Source organism: Microchirus variegatus (assembly GCF_963457635.1).
Source record: "Microchirus variegatus genome assembly, chromosome: 2".
In the NCBI taxonomy this organism is placed as follows: Eukaryota; Metazoa; Chordata; class Actinopteri; order Pleuronectiformes; family Soleidae; genus Microchirus; species Microchirus variegatus.
The window spans coordinates 42,416,102-42,433,890 of record NC_139803.1 but is presented as its reverse complement, the minus strand read 5'-3'; the positions used below and the strand labels follow the sequence as shown (position 1 = coordinate 42,433,890).

The following is a 17,789-nucleotide window of genomic DNA, read 5'->3' as shown; positions in this document are numbered from 1 at the left end:
ATGCTGGTTTAAGGCCGGCTCTGATTTTCTTACGTTTCCATGAGGAATAACACCAAAATAACCGACCCCAACCTTTCCATTTGTTGGTGACCTTCCCTCCCCTAGTGCCACTCCCTTTCTTACAAATGTTGACGTCTTGAGACAAACGAATTGCTTAAAATTATTCCTTAAGAGTTTTTCAAATATTTTCGGATCGGATCCTTGTTCAGGGCGATGCCTACTATTAGGATGGTAAATTTCAAGTCATTCCGAGAAACTTTTTTTTTTTTAGAAGAAAGTCAGCTCACTGTCAAAGTGCATCAGGGCAAATGGGCTATTTCCTGAATTTAAAAAATTCTTTAAAATTATTTCTTAAGAGTTTTTCAAATATTTTCAACATATCCTTGTTCAGGGCGATGCCGACTATTATGATGGTAAATTTCAAGTCATTCTGAGATACTTTTTTTTTTTGAGGAGAAAGTCAGCTCACTGTCAAAGTGCATCAGGGCAAATGGATCATTTCCTGATTTTCAAAAATTCATTAAAATTATTCCTTAAGAGTTTTTCAAATATTTTCAACATATCCTTGTTCAGGGCGATGCCGACTATTATGATGGTAAATTTCAAGTCATTCTGAGATACTTTTTTTTTTTAGACTAAAGTCAGCTCACTGTCAAAGTGCATCAGGGCAAATGGATCATTTCCTGAATTTCAAAAATGCATTAAAATTATTCCTTAAGGGTTTTTAAAATATTTTCAATGTATCCATGTTCAGGGCGATGCCGACTATTATGATGGTAAATTTCAAGTCATTCCGAGAAACTTTTTGTTTTTTAGAAGAAAGTCAGCTCACTGTCAAAGTGCATCAGGGCAAATAGATAATTTCCTGAATTTAAAAAAAAATCATTAAAATGATTCCTTAAGAGTTTTTCAAATATTTTCAACGTATCCTTGTTCAGAGCGATGCCGACTATTATGATGGTAAATTTCAAGTCATTCCAAGATACTTTTAGTTTTTTTGAAGAAAGTCAGCTCACTGTCAAAGTGCATCAGGGCAAATGGATCATTTCCTGATATTAAAAAATTCATTTAAATTATTCCTTAAGAGTTTTTCAAATATTTTCAACGGATCCTTGTTCAGGGCGATGCCGACTATTATGATGGTAAATTTCAAGTCATTCCGAGAAACTTTTTTTTAGAAGAAAAAAGTCAGCTCACTGTCAAAGTGCATCAGGGCCAATGGATAATTTCCTGAATTTCAAAAATTCATTAAAATTATTCCTTAAGAGTTTTTCAAATATTTTCAACGTATCCTTGTTCGCAGGATCGCGCAAAGAGTTGCGTCGGGTGCCCAAACATGCGCAAAAACTGAATTTTGGTGTAGTATTAAGCCCTGCAACAGAAGAAGTAGTCGGCAAGGATCGACCTGGCAACCCTCGAACCGGCCGCTACACCCCGACTCCCCTGCCGGACAGACTTTTCGGATGACGAGCCACTGGAACCAGACGTGTCCGAGGGAGCTGTAGCATCGCTCTCTTCTTCTTTGGTAGGGAATGCGTCCTATTCCCTGCGTCCAGACTTGTACCCGCCACCCGATGGTGAAGTGGGGATACTACAGGACCCTGGAAAGAGTCCTGAGATTGCGTTGTGCAGGGCGTCGGCACCGTCAGACGACAACCCTTTGACGAACGTAGTAGTCGAGGGGTAACATATAATATATACACCCAATAAAAAGTACTTGTCGTCGAAATATATCAAAACATAACAAACAAAATGAAAGAAAAGCATCATGAGGGGACAAATATAAAAATGCTACAAAATTACTGGAAAATTAGGAATTTGGGAACAAAATTTTTTTTAAAAATTTAAGGCGCCATATGTAAGAATGTGGCCAAAAACGGTTACTACATTCAAATTCAAAATACCGAGGTCTTTTAGGGTTTGTTTTCTGACGTAACTGGCAACCCGTGGTTGCTCGGCAGCTGAGGCTCTACTGACTGCAATGATTGGTAGACGACGGCTGTAGGTGGCGCCACATGCCAAAACATGATTTCAAAACATAAACATGATTTGCAGTCTGCAAATATATTTTGTTTTCATGCAAATATTTTGTCTGTACTGTTGTTGTTGGTGAGTTCAGTTTGTTATATGAACATTATTCCTGAGTCTCTGTGACATATTAGGAGGATTTTATGACTTATTACATAATGCACCTTTAAGATGAAAACTTGGTTTTCGTGATAATCACATAAATGTATTTGCTCGGGTGAAAACCCCGGTGTTCTAGGGTTAAGTCGGTGGGAACAGACCCATGAGGCACTTTGTAGGCTAGCATCAGTGGTTTTAATGTGATGCGGTTAGCTAAGGTTAGCCACTGAATCTACCCTTTAGCATTAGCATAATGGTTACCCTCAAAGGGTCAGATGTAACCGTCATACAGAACAAATGTAACTAAATGTAACCAAATATAATGTAAAATAAAGGTAACTACTCCGTTACATATCGCTAAATAACTTTCCGTATTTATTACTTATTCAATTTCGCTCGTCGCATGACGCACATACACAACGATACGCTGCGATCTAGTGGCGGGATGCCGTCACTTTGCGGGTAACGCAATCGCCGTGCATTGTGGGAAATGTAGTTTATGGTCGACGCATGCCTTAAAGCCGTTCTCGGCCATACGCAACACCAACCACGAACCGTCGGAGATGAGCAACCGCACCATGACCATCTACTTTGATCAGGTGCGTTTTCCCGCCAGTCATAGTGAGGGTCGATCGGCGCTTCCCGAACCTCAAAACGACGACATTCCTCGAAACCGGTTCCAGAAACTGAAATCACAGGAGCTATAATTGCAAAGCAAAACAATAATTAAGACATTTGACCTAGTAGCTTATTAGCAATTACTCAGCTATTTACTGGAGCCCAATTACTTCAGATTCTCCATGACAATTGTTGTGCTGTTGCTCTTACATAAGCTCAACCTCTTTTTTCTTTCGCTCTTATATAACCATGACCCGTTTGACAACATTAGCTGGGCCACAAACAAAAGAAAAACCCATTGAACGTCTTCTCTACGGCATCGGATTGACTCCCTGTGTTGTTGAAAGTCTGGCAAGTACCACAGAAACCTTAGGAATTTTAGACACCCAATTCCTGCAGTGTTTGTCGAACCTGATCCTTCAGACATTACCCAAAGTTCATGTCTGGAATTGGCTAAACTTATGCTGGTTTAAGGCCGGCTCTGATTTTCTTACGTTTCCATGAGGAATAACACCAAAATGACTGCCCCCAACCTTTCCATTTGTTGGTGACCTTCCCTCCCCTAGTGCCACTCCCTTTCTTACAAATGTTGACGTCTTGAGACAAACGAATTGCTTAAAATTATTCCTTAAGAGTTTTTCAAATATTTTCATCGGATCCTTGTTCAGGGCGATGCCGACTATTATGATGGTAAATTTCAAGTCATTCCGAGAAACTTTTTTTTTTAAGAAGAAAGTCAGCTCACTGTCAAAGTGCATCAGGGCAAATGGGCTATTTCCTGAATTTAAAAAATTCTTTAAAATGATTCCTTAAGAGTTTTTCAAATATTTTCAACGTATCCTTGTTCAGAGCGATGCCGACTATTATGATGGTGAATTTCAAGTCATTCCGAGAAACTTTTTTTTTTAAGAAGAAAGTCAGCTCACTGTCAAAGTGCATCAGGGCAAATGGATAATTTCCTGATTTTCAAAAAATTCATTAAAATTATTCCTTAAGAGTTTTTCAAATATTTCCTACATATCCTTGTTCAGGGCGATGCCGACTATTATGATGGTAAATTTCAAGTCATTCCAAGATACTTTTAGTTTTTTTGAAGAAAGTCAGCTCACTGTCAAAGTGCATCAGGGCAAATGGATAATTTCCTGATATTAAAAAATTCATTAAAATTATTCCTTAAGAGTTTTTCAAATATTTTCAACGGATCCTTGTTCAGGGCGATGCCGACTATTATGATGGTAAATTTCAAGTCATTCTGAGAAACTTTTTGTTATTTAGAAGAAAGTCAGCTCACTGTCAAAGTGCATCAGGGCAAATGGATAATTTCCTGAATTTAAAAAAAAATCATTAAAATGATTCCTTAAGAGTTTTTCAAATATTTTCAACGTATCCTTGTTCAGAGCGATGCCGACTATTATGATGGTAAATTTCAAGTCATTCCGAGAAACTTTTTTTTTTAAGAAGAAAGTCAGCTCACTGTCAAAGTGCATCAGGGCAAATGGATAATTTCCTGATTTTCAAAAAATTCATTAAAATTATTCCTTAAGAGTTTTTCAAATATTTCCTACATATCCTTGTTCAGGGCGATGCCGACTATTATGATGGTAAATTTCAAGTCATTCCGAGAAACTTTTTGTTATTTAGAAGAAAGTCAGCTCACTGTCAAAGTGCATCAGGGCAAATAGATAATTTCCTGAATTTAAAAAAAAATCATTAAAATGATTCCTTAAGAGTTTTTCAAATATTTTCAACGTATCCTTGTTCAGAGCGATGCCGACTATTATGATGGTAAATTTCAAGTCATTCCAAGATACTTTTAGTTTTTTTGAAGAAAGTCAGCTCACTGTCAAAGTGCATCAGGGCAAATGGATAATTTCCTGATATTAAAAAATTCATTAAAATTATTCCTTAAGAGTTTTTCAAATATTTTCAACGGATCCTTGTTCAGGGTGATGCCGACTATTATGATGGTAAATTTCAAGTCATTCCGAGAAACTTTTTTTTAGAAGAAAAAAGTCAGCTCACTGTCAAAGTGCATCAGGGCCAATGGATAATTTCCTGAATTTCAAAAATTCATTAAAATTATTCCTTAAGAGTTTTTCAAATATTTTCAACGTATCCTTGTTCGCAGGATCGCGCAAAGAGTTGCGTCGGGTGCCCAAACATGCGCAAAAACTGAATTTTGGTGTAGTATTAAGCCCTGCAACAGAAGAAGTAGTCGGCAAGGATCGACCTGGCAACCCTCGAACCGGCCGCTACACCCCGACTCCCCTGCCGGACAGACTTTTCGGATGACGAGCCACTGGAACCAGACGTGTCCGAGGGAGCTGTAGCATCGCTCTCTTCTTCTTTGGTAGGGAATGCGTCCTATTCCCTGCGTCCAGACTTGTACCCGCCACCCGATGGTGAAGTGGGGATACTACAGGACCCTGGAAAGAGTCCTGAGATTGCGTTGTGCAGGGCGTCGGCACCGTCAAACGACAACCCTTTGACGAACGTAGTAGTCGAGGGGTAACATATAATATATACACCCAATAAAAAGTACTTGTCGTCGAAATATATCAAAACATAACAAACAAAATGAAAGAAAAGCATCATGAGGGGACAAATATAAAAATGCTACAAAATTACTGGAAAATTAGGAATTTGGGAACAAAATTTAAAAAAAAAAAATTAAAAATTTAAGGCGCCATATGTAAGAATGTGGCCAAAAACGGTTACTACATTCAAATTCAAAATACCGAGGTCTTTTAGGGTTTGTTTTCTGACGTAACTGGCAACCCGTGGTTGCTCGGCAGCTGAGGCTCTACTGACTGCAATGATTGGAAGACGACGGCTGTAGGTGGCGCCACATGCCAAAACATGATTTCAAAACATAAACATGATTTGCAGTCTGCAAATATATTTTGTTTTAATGCAAATATTTTGTCTGTACTGTTGTTGTTGGTGAGTTCAGTTTGTTATATGAACATTATTCCTGAGTCTCTGTGACATATTAGGAGGATTTTATGATTTATTACATAATGCACCTTTAAGATGAAAACTTGGTTTTCGTGATAATCACATAAATGTATTTGCTCGGGTGAAAACCCCGGTGTTCTAGGGTTAAGTCGGTGGGAGCAGACCCATGAAGCACTTTGTAGGCTAGCATCAGTGGGTTTTAATGTGATGCGGTTAGCTAAGGTTAGCCACTGAATCTACCCTTTAGCATTAGCATAATGGTTACCCTCAAAGGGCCAGATGTAACTGTCATACAGAACAAATGTAAACCATATATAATGTAAAATAAAGGTAACTACTCCGTAACATATCGCTAAATAACTCCCCGTATTTATTACTTATTCGATTTCGCTCGTCGCATGACGCACATACACAACGATACGCTGCGATCTAGTGGCGGGATGCCGTCACTTTGCGGGTAACGCAATCGCCGTGCATTGTGGGAAATGGAGTTTACGGTCGACGCACGCCTTAAAGCAGCACAGACCTATTTTAACACAGATTTTTAAGAACAATTAATCACTCGCCGGCCACATCTGGGCCCCCGGGCCTTGAGTTTGACACATGTGCCTTAGGGTAAGGGCATTTTTAAGGGTGTTTTTTTTATATATACAGTATATATATATTGTAATCTGGCTGGTTATGTGGTTTGATTTGTGATTGTGGGGTTTATTTTCGTGTTGCCTTCTGATGCATCTCAACAAAGTCGATATTAACCGGAATTAGCCGGAAAAAGACTCCACGAAAAGGGGTTGAAAGAGGGGGGAAACAGTGAGGGAGGGGGGGGGGCTGTGATGCTTGTGATGTGATTAAACGTCTGATCCAGGATCAGAGCGATCATTTAGAGACGAAGAGGAGAGAGTGAGGTGGCGTTTCAAAGGAGAGGCAGAGGATTGTTTTGCTCCTGAGATTCTCAAACTCAAGAAGTGACAGGTGAGTGTTTTTTATCGCACTTCTCTTCAAGAATAAATACTTATAAATGCTCCCTTTGTTTAATATTGTTGACAGAAACATAACGTCCTTCTTTTGTCATGTTAGAAACTACTATTTAAGTTTTTGGTTTTTTTTACTGTGCACCAAAGTAAAAGCAGTGATAATTGTCTACTTTACAGTAAGTACAGTGATATCTGTGTGTTTTTGTTTGTGTGACAGAATTTTAGTGCAGAGATTAAGGATTAAATTGGGAAGGTGATGATGGGGAGGGGGAGCGGGAGTGTTTACCCACAGATGGCCTCTCAGTGGTGGGGATGTGATGGTCCACTGTCCCCCCCTCCTGAGTCCAGCTGGCAGCTCACACAGCCAAAGCGTTACCTCATCAGCACTTATTTACCCCTTACATTAGATTTTCTCCTCAGCTCCTATCGTCAAATGTTGGTTAGTCGCTGCAGCTCGTGAAAATCCGGATGATTTGTTGAATAAACCACAAATAAGTGTGTTTGGTTTTCTGTAAGTCACTAAAAAACCACTTGTATACTTAAGGTAAGGGCCTCAAGTCGGCCACCGTAGTTCCCAGAGTCCACCATTTTTATACAATCTGCCGTCTCACCACTAGATGTCACTAATTCTTACACACTGGAACTTTAGCGTCTAAATCTTGTGTCGTAGTCAAGACGACGCACGAACGAGACCAAACTATACGATCATCTCGTATAGACTTGGGGTGAATTCCAATTCCTTGCTTAACCCTCAATCTCAAAAATGCTCCCTCTAGTGCAAGTGCTTGTCCTGATTCTCAGATAAATTAAGTTGAGGGCCAAGTTTAAGGGCTGCATCGCCCTCAATATTGAGATTTTCCGAGACCACCCTTTGGAGCTAGGGCTACCCAGAATGCATTGCGTGTTTTGACGCCAAAAGCGGCGAAACAAGTACGCTACGAATGAAGTATTTTCTTTGTTAATAGAGATATAAAAATGATGAAAACCATTGTATTATCTTAGTTTAGGCCCATATTATGGATTACTGACGTCATTGTTGCGTAACGTTTATTTTTTATTTTCAATAGTCGGCCGGTTGCGGACAAGCGATGGTTTGCTATGGTTTACTTTTCAATAAGTCGTGGTGTGTGGTAACTGTCAGCTGAATATTTGTATGAGTATCATCTTATAACGAACTGACAACCTAATAACTTAACTGACAAACGGATCGTAATAAATAATCGTGACGTAAATGTGTTCTTCTTCTTCTTCTTCTTTATTGGAGTTGACAGACTGGACGCAGCTTTATTTACGCGTTATTCTGCCCCCTACAGTCTGAAGACGTATCTGCATTTAAGGGGTGTCCCATTTCTAAGTGACAAAATAACCCTCAACACTTGGTTTTGAGGGCCAGTTAAGATTAAGGGTTGAGCTTGAGGGTTAAGATTGAGGGTTAAGGGCCAATTCCAATTCCTATCTTAACCCTCAAGCTCAACCCTTGTAGCGTACTGAACTCGTTTCGCTGCTTTCGGCGCCATCTTTGTTACGTCAAAACACGCAATGCATTCTGGGTAGCCCTTGCTCCCAAGGGTGGTCTCGGCAAATCTCAATATTGAGGGCGATACAGCCCTTAAACTTGGCCCTCAACTTCATTTTTCTGAGTATCTTGCACTAGCATTTTTGAGATTGAGGGTTAAGCAAGGAATTGGAATTCACCCTTGGTCTAGTTTGCTTCGGTCTTATTCTTGCTTTCATGTGTTTATTCATCAGCAAATGTCTGATCTCCTCACACAGGCCCGAGGTCTCGACAACCTCCAAACCAGTTTGAGGATCCTGCATCAGCAGAGCTCTGGCTCAGTTTTGGACAAACTGGATATTGAGCAGATCAGAAGTTCCTTGGTGGAGTCTGCGCATCCACCCAGTGTTTGCTGGACTCCTCATCGAGGATTGTAGAAACACCCTCGATGCTCCGTGAGATGTGAGGTGTTCCGCGAGATTTACTGAAGATTAGTGGTGGCCTCACTTTCACTGAAGAACCGCACAGTTAAAGCATCTAAACCTTTGTCATTATTCAGAGCTATGCCCGGTATGTCGCTTCCCTCTCCGCCCTGCCTGACTGCCCACTCTGCCCTTTGCGTTGCACTGCTGCTTCTCGTCCACTGGGGGCCGCCGGACGTCGGATGCCAGAACGACACGGAGCCCATCGTGTTGGAGGGAAAGTGCCTGGTGGTGTGCGACTCCACGCCCTCGGCCGAGCCGTCGGGCAACGCCCTGGGACTGTCGGTGAGGTCGGGGAGCGGGCGGGTGGCGTTCTCGGCCATACGCAACACCAACCACGAACCGTCGGAGATGAGCAACCGCACCATGACCATCTACTTTGATCAGGTGCGTTTTCCCGCCAGTCACAGTGAGGGTCGATCGGCGCTTCCCGAACCTCAAAACGACGACATTCCTCGAAACCGGTTCCAGAAACTGAAATCACAGGAGCTATAATTGCAAAGCAAAACAATAATTAAGACATTTGACCTAGTAGCTTATTAGCAATTACTCAGCTATTTACTGGAGCCCATTAACTTCAGATTCTCAATGACAATTGTTGTGCTGTTGCTCTTACATAAGCTCAACCTCTTTTTTCTTTCGCTCTTATATAACCATGACCCGTTTGACAACATTAGCTGGGCCACAAACAAAAGAATAACCCATTGAACCTCTTCTCTACGGCATCGGATTGACTCCCTGTGTTGTTGAAAGTCTGGCAAGTACCACAGAAACTTTAGGAATTTTAGACACCCAATTCCTGCAGTGTTTGTCGAACCTGATCCTTCAGACATTACCCAAAGTTCATGTCTGGAATTGGCTAAACTTATGCTGGTTTAAGGCCGGCTCTGATTTTCTTACGTTTCCATGAGGAATAACACCAAAATAACCGACCCCGACCTTTCCATTTGTTGGTGCCCTTCCCTCCCCTAGTGCCACTCCCTTTCTTACAAATGTTGACGTCTTGAGACAAACGAATTGCTTAAAATTATTCCTTAAGAGTTTTTCAAATATTTTCATCGGATCCTTGTTCAGGGCGATGCCGACTATTATGATGGTAAATTTCAAGTCATTCCGAGAAACCTTTTTTTTTTAGAAGAAGAAAGTCAGCTCACTGTCAAAGTGCATCAGGGCCAATGGATCATTTCCTGAATTTCAAACATTAATTAAAATTATTCCTTAAGAGTTTTTCAAATATTTTCAACGGATCTTTGTTCAGGGCGATGCTGACTATTATGATGGTAAATTTCAAGTCATTCCGAGAAACTTTTTTTTTTTTAGAAGAAAGTCAGCTCACTGTCAAAGTGCATCAGGGCAAATGGGCTATTTCCTGAATTTAAAAAATTCTTTAAAATTATTTCTTAAGAGTTTTTCAAATATTTTCAACATATCCTTGTTCAGGGTGATGCCGACTATTATGATGGTAAATTTCAAGTCATTCCGAGATACTTTTTGTTTTTTTGAAGAAAGTCAGCTCACTGTCAAACTGCATCAGGGCAAATGGATAATTTCCTGATATTAAAAAATTCATTAAAATTATTCCTTAAGAGTTTTTCAAATATTTTCAACGGATCCTTGTTCAGAGCGATGCCGACTATTATGATGGTAAATTTCAAGTCATTCCGAGAAACTTTTTTTTAGAAGAAAAAAGTCAGCTCACTGTCAAAGTGCATCAGGGCCAATGGATCATTTCCTGAATTTCAAAAATTAATTAAAATTATTCCTTAAGAGTTTTTCAAATATTTTCAACGGATCTTTGTTCAGGGCGATGCTGACTATTATGATGGTAAATTTCAAGTCATTCTGAGAAACTTTTTTTTTTTTAGAAGAAAGTCAGCTCACTGTCAAAGTGCATCAGGGCAAATGGGCTATTTCCTGAATTTAAAAAATTCTTTAAAATTATTTCTTAAGAGTTTTTCAAATATTTTCAACATATCCTTGTTCAGGGTGATGCCGACTATTATGATGGTAAATTTCAAGTCATTCCGAGATACTTTTTGTTTTTGAGGAGAAAGTCAGCTCACTGTCAAAGTTCATAAGGGCAAATGGATAATTTCCTGATATTAAAAAATTCATTAAAATTATTCCTTAAGCGTTTTTCAAATATTTTCAACGGATCCTTGTTCAGGGCGATGCTGACTATTATGATGGTAAGTTTCAAGTCATTCTGAGATACTTTTTTTTTTAGAAGAAAGTCAGCTCACTGTCAAAGTGTAAGGGCTAATGGATCATAACCTGAATTTTTTCAAAAATTCATTAAAAATATTCCTTAAGCGTTTTTCAAATATTTTCAACGGATCCTTGTTCAGGGCGATGCCAACTATTATGATGGTAAATTTCAAGTCATTCTGAGATACTTTTTGTTTTTTTAGACTAAAGTCAGCTCACTGTCAAAGTGCATCAGGGCAAATGGATCATTTCCTGAATTTCAAAAATTCATTAAAATTATTCCCTAAGAGGTTTGCAAATATTTCCAACTGATCCTTGTTCAGGGCGATGCCGACTATTATGATGGTAAATTTCAAGTCATTCCGAGATACTTTTTGTTTTTGAGGAGAAAGTCAGCTCACTGTCAAACTGCATCAGGGCAAATGGATAATTTCCTGATATTAAAAAATTCATTAAAATTATTCCTTAAGAGTTTTTCAAATATTTTCAACATATCCTTGTTCAGGGCGATGCCGACTATTATGATGGTAAATTTCAAGTCATTCCGAGATACTTTTTGTTTTTGAGAAGAAAGTCAGCTCACTGTCAAAGTGCATCAGGGCAAATGGATCATTTCCTGAATTTTAAAAAAATTCATTAAAATTATTCCTTAAGAGTTTTTCAAATATTTTCAACGTATCCTTGTTCAGGGCGATGCCGACTATTATGATGGTAAATTTCAAGTCATTCCAAGATACTTTTAGTTTTTTTGAAGAAAGTCAGCTCACTGTCAAAGTGCATCAGGGCAAATGGATAATTTCCTGATTTTCAAAAATTCATTAAAATTATTCCTTAAGAGTTTTTCAAATATTTTCAACTGATCCTTGTTCAGGGCGATGCCAACTATTATGATGGTAAGTTTCAAGTCATTCTGAGATACTTTTTTTTTTTTTAGACTAAAGTCAGCTCACTGTCAAAGTGCATCAGGGCAAATGGATAATTTCCTGAATTTCAAAAATTAATTAAAATTATTCCTTAAGAGTTTTTCAAATATTTCCAACATATCCTTGTTCAAGGTGATGCCGACTATTAGGATGGTAAATTTCAAGTAATTCCAAGAAACTTTTTGTTTTTGAGAAGAAAGTCAGCTCACTGTCAAAGTGCATCAGGGCAAATGGATCATTTCCTGAATTTCAAAAATTCATTAAAATTATTCCTTAAGAGTTTTTCAAATATTTCCAACATATCCTTGTTCAGGGTGATGCCGACTATTAGGATGGTAAATTTCAAGTAATTCTGAGAAACTTTTTGTTTTTGAGAAGAAAGTCAGCTCACTGTCAAAGTGCATCAGGGCAAATGGATCATTTCCTGATTTTCAAAAATTCATTTAAATTATTCCTTAAGAGTTTTTCAAATATTTTCAACTGATCCTTGTTCAGGGTGATGCCGACTATTATGATGGTAAATTTCAAGTCATTCTGAGATACTTTTTTTTTTTTAGACTAAAGTCAGCTCACTGTCAAAGTGCATCAGGGCAAATGGATAATTTCCTGAATTTCAAAAATTCATTAAAATTATTCCTTAAGAGTTTTTCAAATATTTCCAACATATCCTTGTTCAGGGTGATGCCGACTATTATGATGATAAATTTCAAGTCATTCTGAGATACTTTTTGTTTTTGTCAGCTCACTGTCAAAGTGCATCATCATCAGCGGGTAAGTACATCTTAATCCAGATTCTAGGGACATTCTTCTGCTAACTGCTCCGCTGTTCTCACCATATCTGAACAGTGTCGTCAATGTTCTCAACATCAGGCTAACGCTAACTCTTCTGGTGGAAGGTGTGTTTCATAAGCTGCGAGCGGAGATTAAACGAGGTCTCGCAATAACGACCGGTACAAAAACCTGTCTGGCCGTGTGACACAGACGCAGACGCAGCCGCGCAACGTCATTAAATGACTCCAAACCACATTGTTGCTGTCAACTGAAATGAAAAATGGAGCGAAAAAAGGGGCCCCTTGAAAGCACTGTATGTGCAGAGGTGTGTGCAGAGTCAAAGTGGATGCATAGGGTCGTCTCTTTCTTCTTCCCCCGACGCTACGGGACACGACGTATCCAGAACATCTGTCACTCCACATACCTGCGAGCAACCGAAGCGTTGGATATTACCTCAACTTTTGCGTACCACACACACACGCAGAAGATGATCCGATTAGATCGGATTGCGTACAGTGAATGTGCCCTCATCGCCCTCGTCTTGTTTTTTTTGTGTATTCACTTTTCCGGATCGAGTCGTATCGTCAGTACGTCAACACGTCGTGGGAATCGGTGAATCTGTGTAAAGGGGCGGGTCTAAAATTTTCGATTTGGTGACATGTCGTCATCCTTGCCCTGGATCACCACCGGGCTCGGAACATCAGCCGTTGCTGATCGATTCCATTTGCGCTATGTATATGTATGTAAATGTATGTATATATGTATATATGTATATATGTATATATATACATATATATGTATATATAGCCCCAGAAGCGGCTCGCCGCGCCGCCGCGATATCTACAGGTAGCAGTTCTATTTTTGCCGCTGCCGAGTCGCGCCAAGCTCAAGAGAGCAGATCGCACCAGACAGGAAGTCCGACACAGAATCAAAGTAAAACACTTACGTTACGCCCCCCCTTTCAAAATAAAACACAACACGCAGGTCATACATGCCTATCGCAACTTCACATCTCGTCAAGTTACATGTTGCCAGGTCAACAGCCGATTGATCGGAGCGCCTCGGAGAGTCGTAACTTACGACGAGAGACCGATTGCCGAAGCGGACAAACGTAAAGTCGTTCGCGACGCCGGATCAACAGTTTCTTCCACGTCTATCGCGGAACCTCGCGAACTCGCCAAGTCCGTTTTAGGATTATCTTCCGCGAATACCGCCGGCTTACCAAGGCACCCGCCGCGCTGCCCGGTGGGGATTGACGCAAAATCCGCGCCGCTGAAAAAAACGCGCCCCGGTGGAAATGCGCCCTTAACTCGCGTAATACGATAATCCCGTTACGCTCTGTGTCTCCTCGCGGTGGCGCTGCTCAAATGAATGAGTGGGGGGAAACTTGGGGACGGGAAGTGACCTCGGCCCGAAGCGGAGGGAGTTTACGGCGAGCTAACGGCGGAGAAAGCTAAAGTGCGTATAAAGAACACACGTCGGGGGAGGTCAGGGTTTAGACGATTAGCATATAGCGCGCGCTAATTAGCATATACCGCGGGACTTTTGTTCCCCCCCAAAAAATGGTGGGGGTGATGGACGCTGTACGTGGAGCACCTCCGAAACCAAGTGCCTGATCGGTATCTGGTCGGAGGACAAGATCCAGAAGAAGCTGGAGTCGTCCAGGAACAAGATGGCCGACGTAAAAATGCAACAGCGGATAAGGGAGACCTTGGCCCGAAGCGGAGGGAGTTTACGGCGAGCTAACGGCGGAGAAAGCTAAAGTGCGTATAAAGAACACACGTCGGGGGAGGTCAGGGTTTAGACGATTAGCATATAGCGCGCGCTAATTAGCATATACCGCGGGACTTTTGTTCCCCCCCCAAAAAAATGGTGGGGGTGATGGACGCTGTACGTGGAGCACCTCCGAAACCAAGTGCCTGATCGGTATCTGGTCGGAGGACAAGATCCAGAAGAAGCTGGAGTCGTCCAGGAACAAGATGGCCGACGTAAAAATGCAACAGCGGATAAGGGAGACCTTGGCCCGAAGCGGGGGGAGTTTACGGCGAGCTAACGGCAGAGAAATCTAGCTAACGCTGTGATTCCCACCCCGGGTGTGTTTTATGGGCGATCTCTGGAAATATTTAACAGGGCTAAAGACCGAGTACGTCATTGTTTGACAGTTGATTCAAGGTGTTACCTTTCGCCAAAGGAGCTAATCTGTCACCATGAGGGTTTTAGATTGTGTTGCTGATCTGGATTCAGGGTTCAGGGAGCGTTCGCGCAGTCTTTGAAAGGCCGAAACCTTGGCTGAAGTTTGGCTTTTCCAGGCCACGGAGTCGAGTTTTAGACTCGTTTTTCGATCGCTGCTGAAAACGTTGACTGAATTGTTGAAGATTGTTACCCCGTCGAGCGGCTGTCAGGTTATTTAGTCTGGACCAGAGTGTGCGGAACGACTTCCTGTTGTCGCCTCCGTTGAAATAACCAATCGGGCGATCGGGCTTTTGACACCAACACAATCGTGCATTGTGTTGGTGTCGGAGGCAAAGGTGTTGATTTACAACATCAGCAGAGTGAGTCACCGCCGCAGCTCTGACTCAGACTGTTGTTGTTGTTGTCACGTACGCCACAAAATATTTACCTCCGTCTGTGTGCGGTGAAAGTGTTGCTCAACACCAACACTGAGCGGAATCTGTCAAAGGACAAAAAAACAAAAAAAAAACAATAAAACACTATAGAAGGATTGATGACACGCAAAGTTCTTATTGATGACTTAAAAATAACTTTTAGAAAAAACAAGCTGAAGGTCTGAAACAGAACGCGATGTACGTGTGTGTGTGTGTGTGTGTGTGTGTGTGTGTGTGTGTGTGTGTGTGTGTGTTTGTGTGTGTGTGTGTGTGTGTGTGTGTGTGTCATAAGTGGAGAATTTAAATAATACATTTTTTTCAATAAATATAAAATATTTTTTATTGAAGAACTTTGAAAAATTAAAAAATATAAAATGTAATAATTGTAAAGTATATATAAAGTATAATATCTATTTAAATATCTCACAATATGCAATTGTGATGACAGATTTTCATAAATATTCATAAACCTATATATGTATAAGGGTTTTTCCTTACCCTGGTCGAAGGTCTAAGGACAGAGGATGTTACCAACCCTGTGAAGTCCCGTGAGACAAACTATGTTTTGTAAACTGTGGGCTATATAAATAAAGATTGATTGATATAAATATATAAGGGATTAAAAGGGATTAAAAGCCACACAGCAACACAGACTCACTCTCTTTTTTCACTCCCTTCTCAAGGCGCCACAGCGCCCCCTAGCAGCAAACACCAGTCACAATAACACCATCAACTCCAGAATACAATGTATGAAATTAAGACGTTGACGTCAGCTCTTCTTTGACTGTAAATACTGGTTTTTTTTTTGGTCATTTCCTCCTGAATAATTCATTAAATCACTTTTTGCAATGTTTGTTTTTAATCACAGAACATTTGCTTTTTATGCTTTTATTCAGAAATCCTATCCTATCCTGTGTTTTTTTTTTGGGTTTTTCAGATCCTAGTAAACATCGGCAGCCATTTCGATCCAGCGAGGAGCATCTTCGTGGCCCCCAGGAAAGGAGTCTACAGCTTCAGCTTCCACGTGGTCAAAGTTTACAACCGGCAAACCATACAAGTAAGAAACTAGTACAAGTAAGTACTTACTGTCACTGTCGCGGCTGCAAAAACTACCGTGACCATATTTAGACACAAGGCGCGTCTTCGCTTCCTTTCCACCGCACAACAAAAATCAAGCCCAAAAACCCGGCGGATGTGCTCTGAGGTGTTGTCATCAGGGAGTGGAGTTAACTGGCAGATGCCTAACGTCTAATTATCCGACTGTAATCACGATTATTATTATTAACGCTTCCCGAGACGATTCTGTCCATCCCAGCGCTGTCATGAGCGATGATTGATGATTCAGGTGTGAATGTATATTCCTGGAAAGTTGTGTCCTGACTTCTTTTCCCTATCGTTCCCTCAGGTGAGCTTGGTCCTCAACGGCTGGCCCGTGATCTCGGCCTTCGCGGGCGACCAGGACGTGACCCGGGAAGCCGCCACCAACGCCGGACTGGTGCTGCTGGAGCGAGGCGACAAGACCTACCTCAAACTGGAGCGAGGGAACCTGATGGGAGGGTGGAAGTTCTCCACCTTCTCTGGGTTCCTGGTGTTCCCCTTGTAAAGGTTGGGTTGGTGGAGGTTTGTCGCGGCCGCGCCGAGCATTAAATAAAGACTATAAAGACGAGTCAAGAAGACATTTAAATGCTTTGGTGCGGCTTCATTGGTTGGGGTCAAATGGACGATTTGGACCATTTAAATGAATGCAACCCTAACCCTAACCCTAACCCTAACCCTAAGGCGCCCCGGTTAGGGTTAGGGTTAGGGTTAGGCCCACTTTACATTACGCTTTTCGCCCGGAAATCTGGAAGGACACCCGTGGCGCTTACAACTTTCCTCTTTACTTGCTCGACTGTACGATCGTAGCCGGCCTCCCGCATCAGCTGTTGCAGTTTTACGTCGGCCATCTTGTTTCTGGATGACTCCAGCTTCTTCTGGATCTCGTCCTCCGACCAGATACCGATCAGGCACTTGGTTTCGGAGGTGCTCCACGAACAGCGTCCAGCGCGCCCTCCTTCACCCCCGCCATTTTTTTTTGGGAACAAAAGTCCCATGGTATATGCTAATTAGCGCGCGATATATGCTAATCGCCTAAACCCTGACCTCCCCCTGTCGCGAGCCCGACGCGTTCTCTTTATACGCACTTTGAAGTTGTCGGGGACTCCCGCTGAGTTGTCGGGCGAAAATTTGAAGACAGCGTGAATTCTCTTTACACGGGTGTCGCGAAAAGCGTAATGTAAAGTGGGCCTAACCCTAACCCTAACTGTGGCGCTTTTCCATGATACAGTGCTAGCTCTACGCGACACAAACTAATGACTCGTAAAGCAGTTTTCAGTGCAACTGAATCATTAGAATCAGTTCTTTAAAAAGATGTTCACAGAATCGTTCAGTACTTCCTGCACTGAACTGAAATACCACTGAACGATCTGCAAATACGCCAGACTCCTCTGTCAAATTCCGAATTTTGTGTTCGGTGTGTTCTTGTGTCGGACTTCATGCTAGCCCCGCCAGGTACGACCACTAGCCGAGTCGAGCTAGACCTGCGTCATGGAAAAGCGCCATTGTTTTGTGGTGTCTGACGACTTTAA

General features: G+C 41.4%; 1 protein-coding gene across 1 annotated transcript; it reads left to right on the top strand.

Moving 5' to 3' along the window:
- Positions 1-8,744: 8,744 nt before the first annotated feature.
- On the top strand, positions 8,745-16,765 carry LOC310942202 (cerebellin-1; the record flags this gene model as incomplete). The annotated part of the gene is made up of 3 exons (XM_083907526.1): positions 8,745-9,041; positions 16,100-16,219; positions 16,568-16,765. 3 exons carry the CDS (start codon positions 8,745-8,747, stop codon positions 16,763-16,765), a joined length of 615 nt encoding a protein of 204 aa, XP_083763652.1.
- Between the last annotated feature and the right edge of the window lie 1,024 nt (positions 16,766-17,789).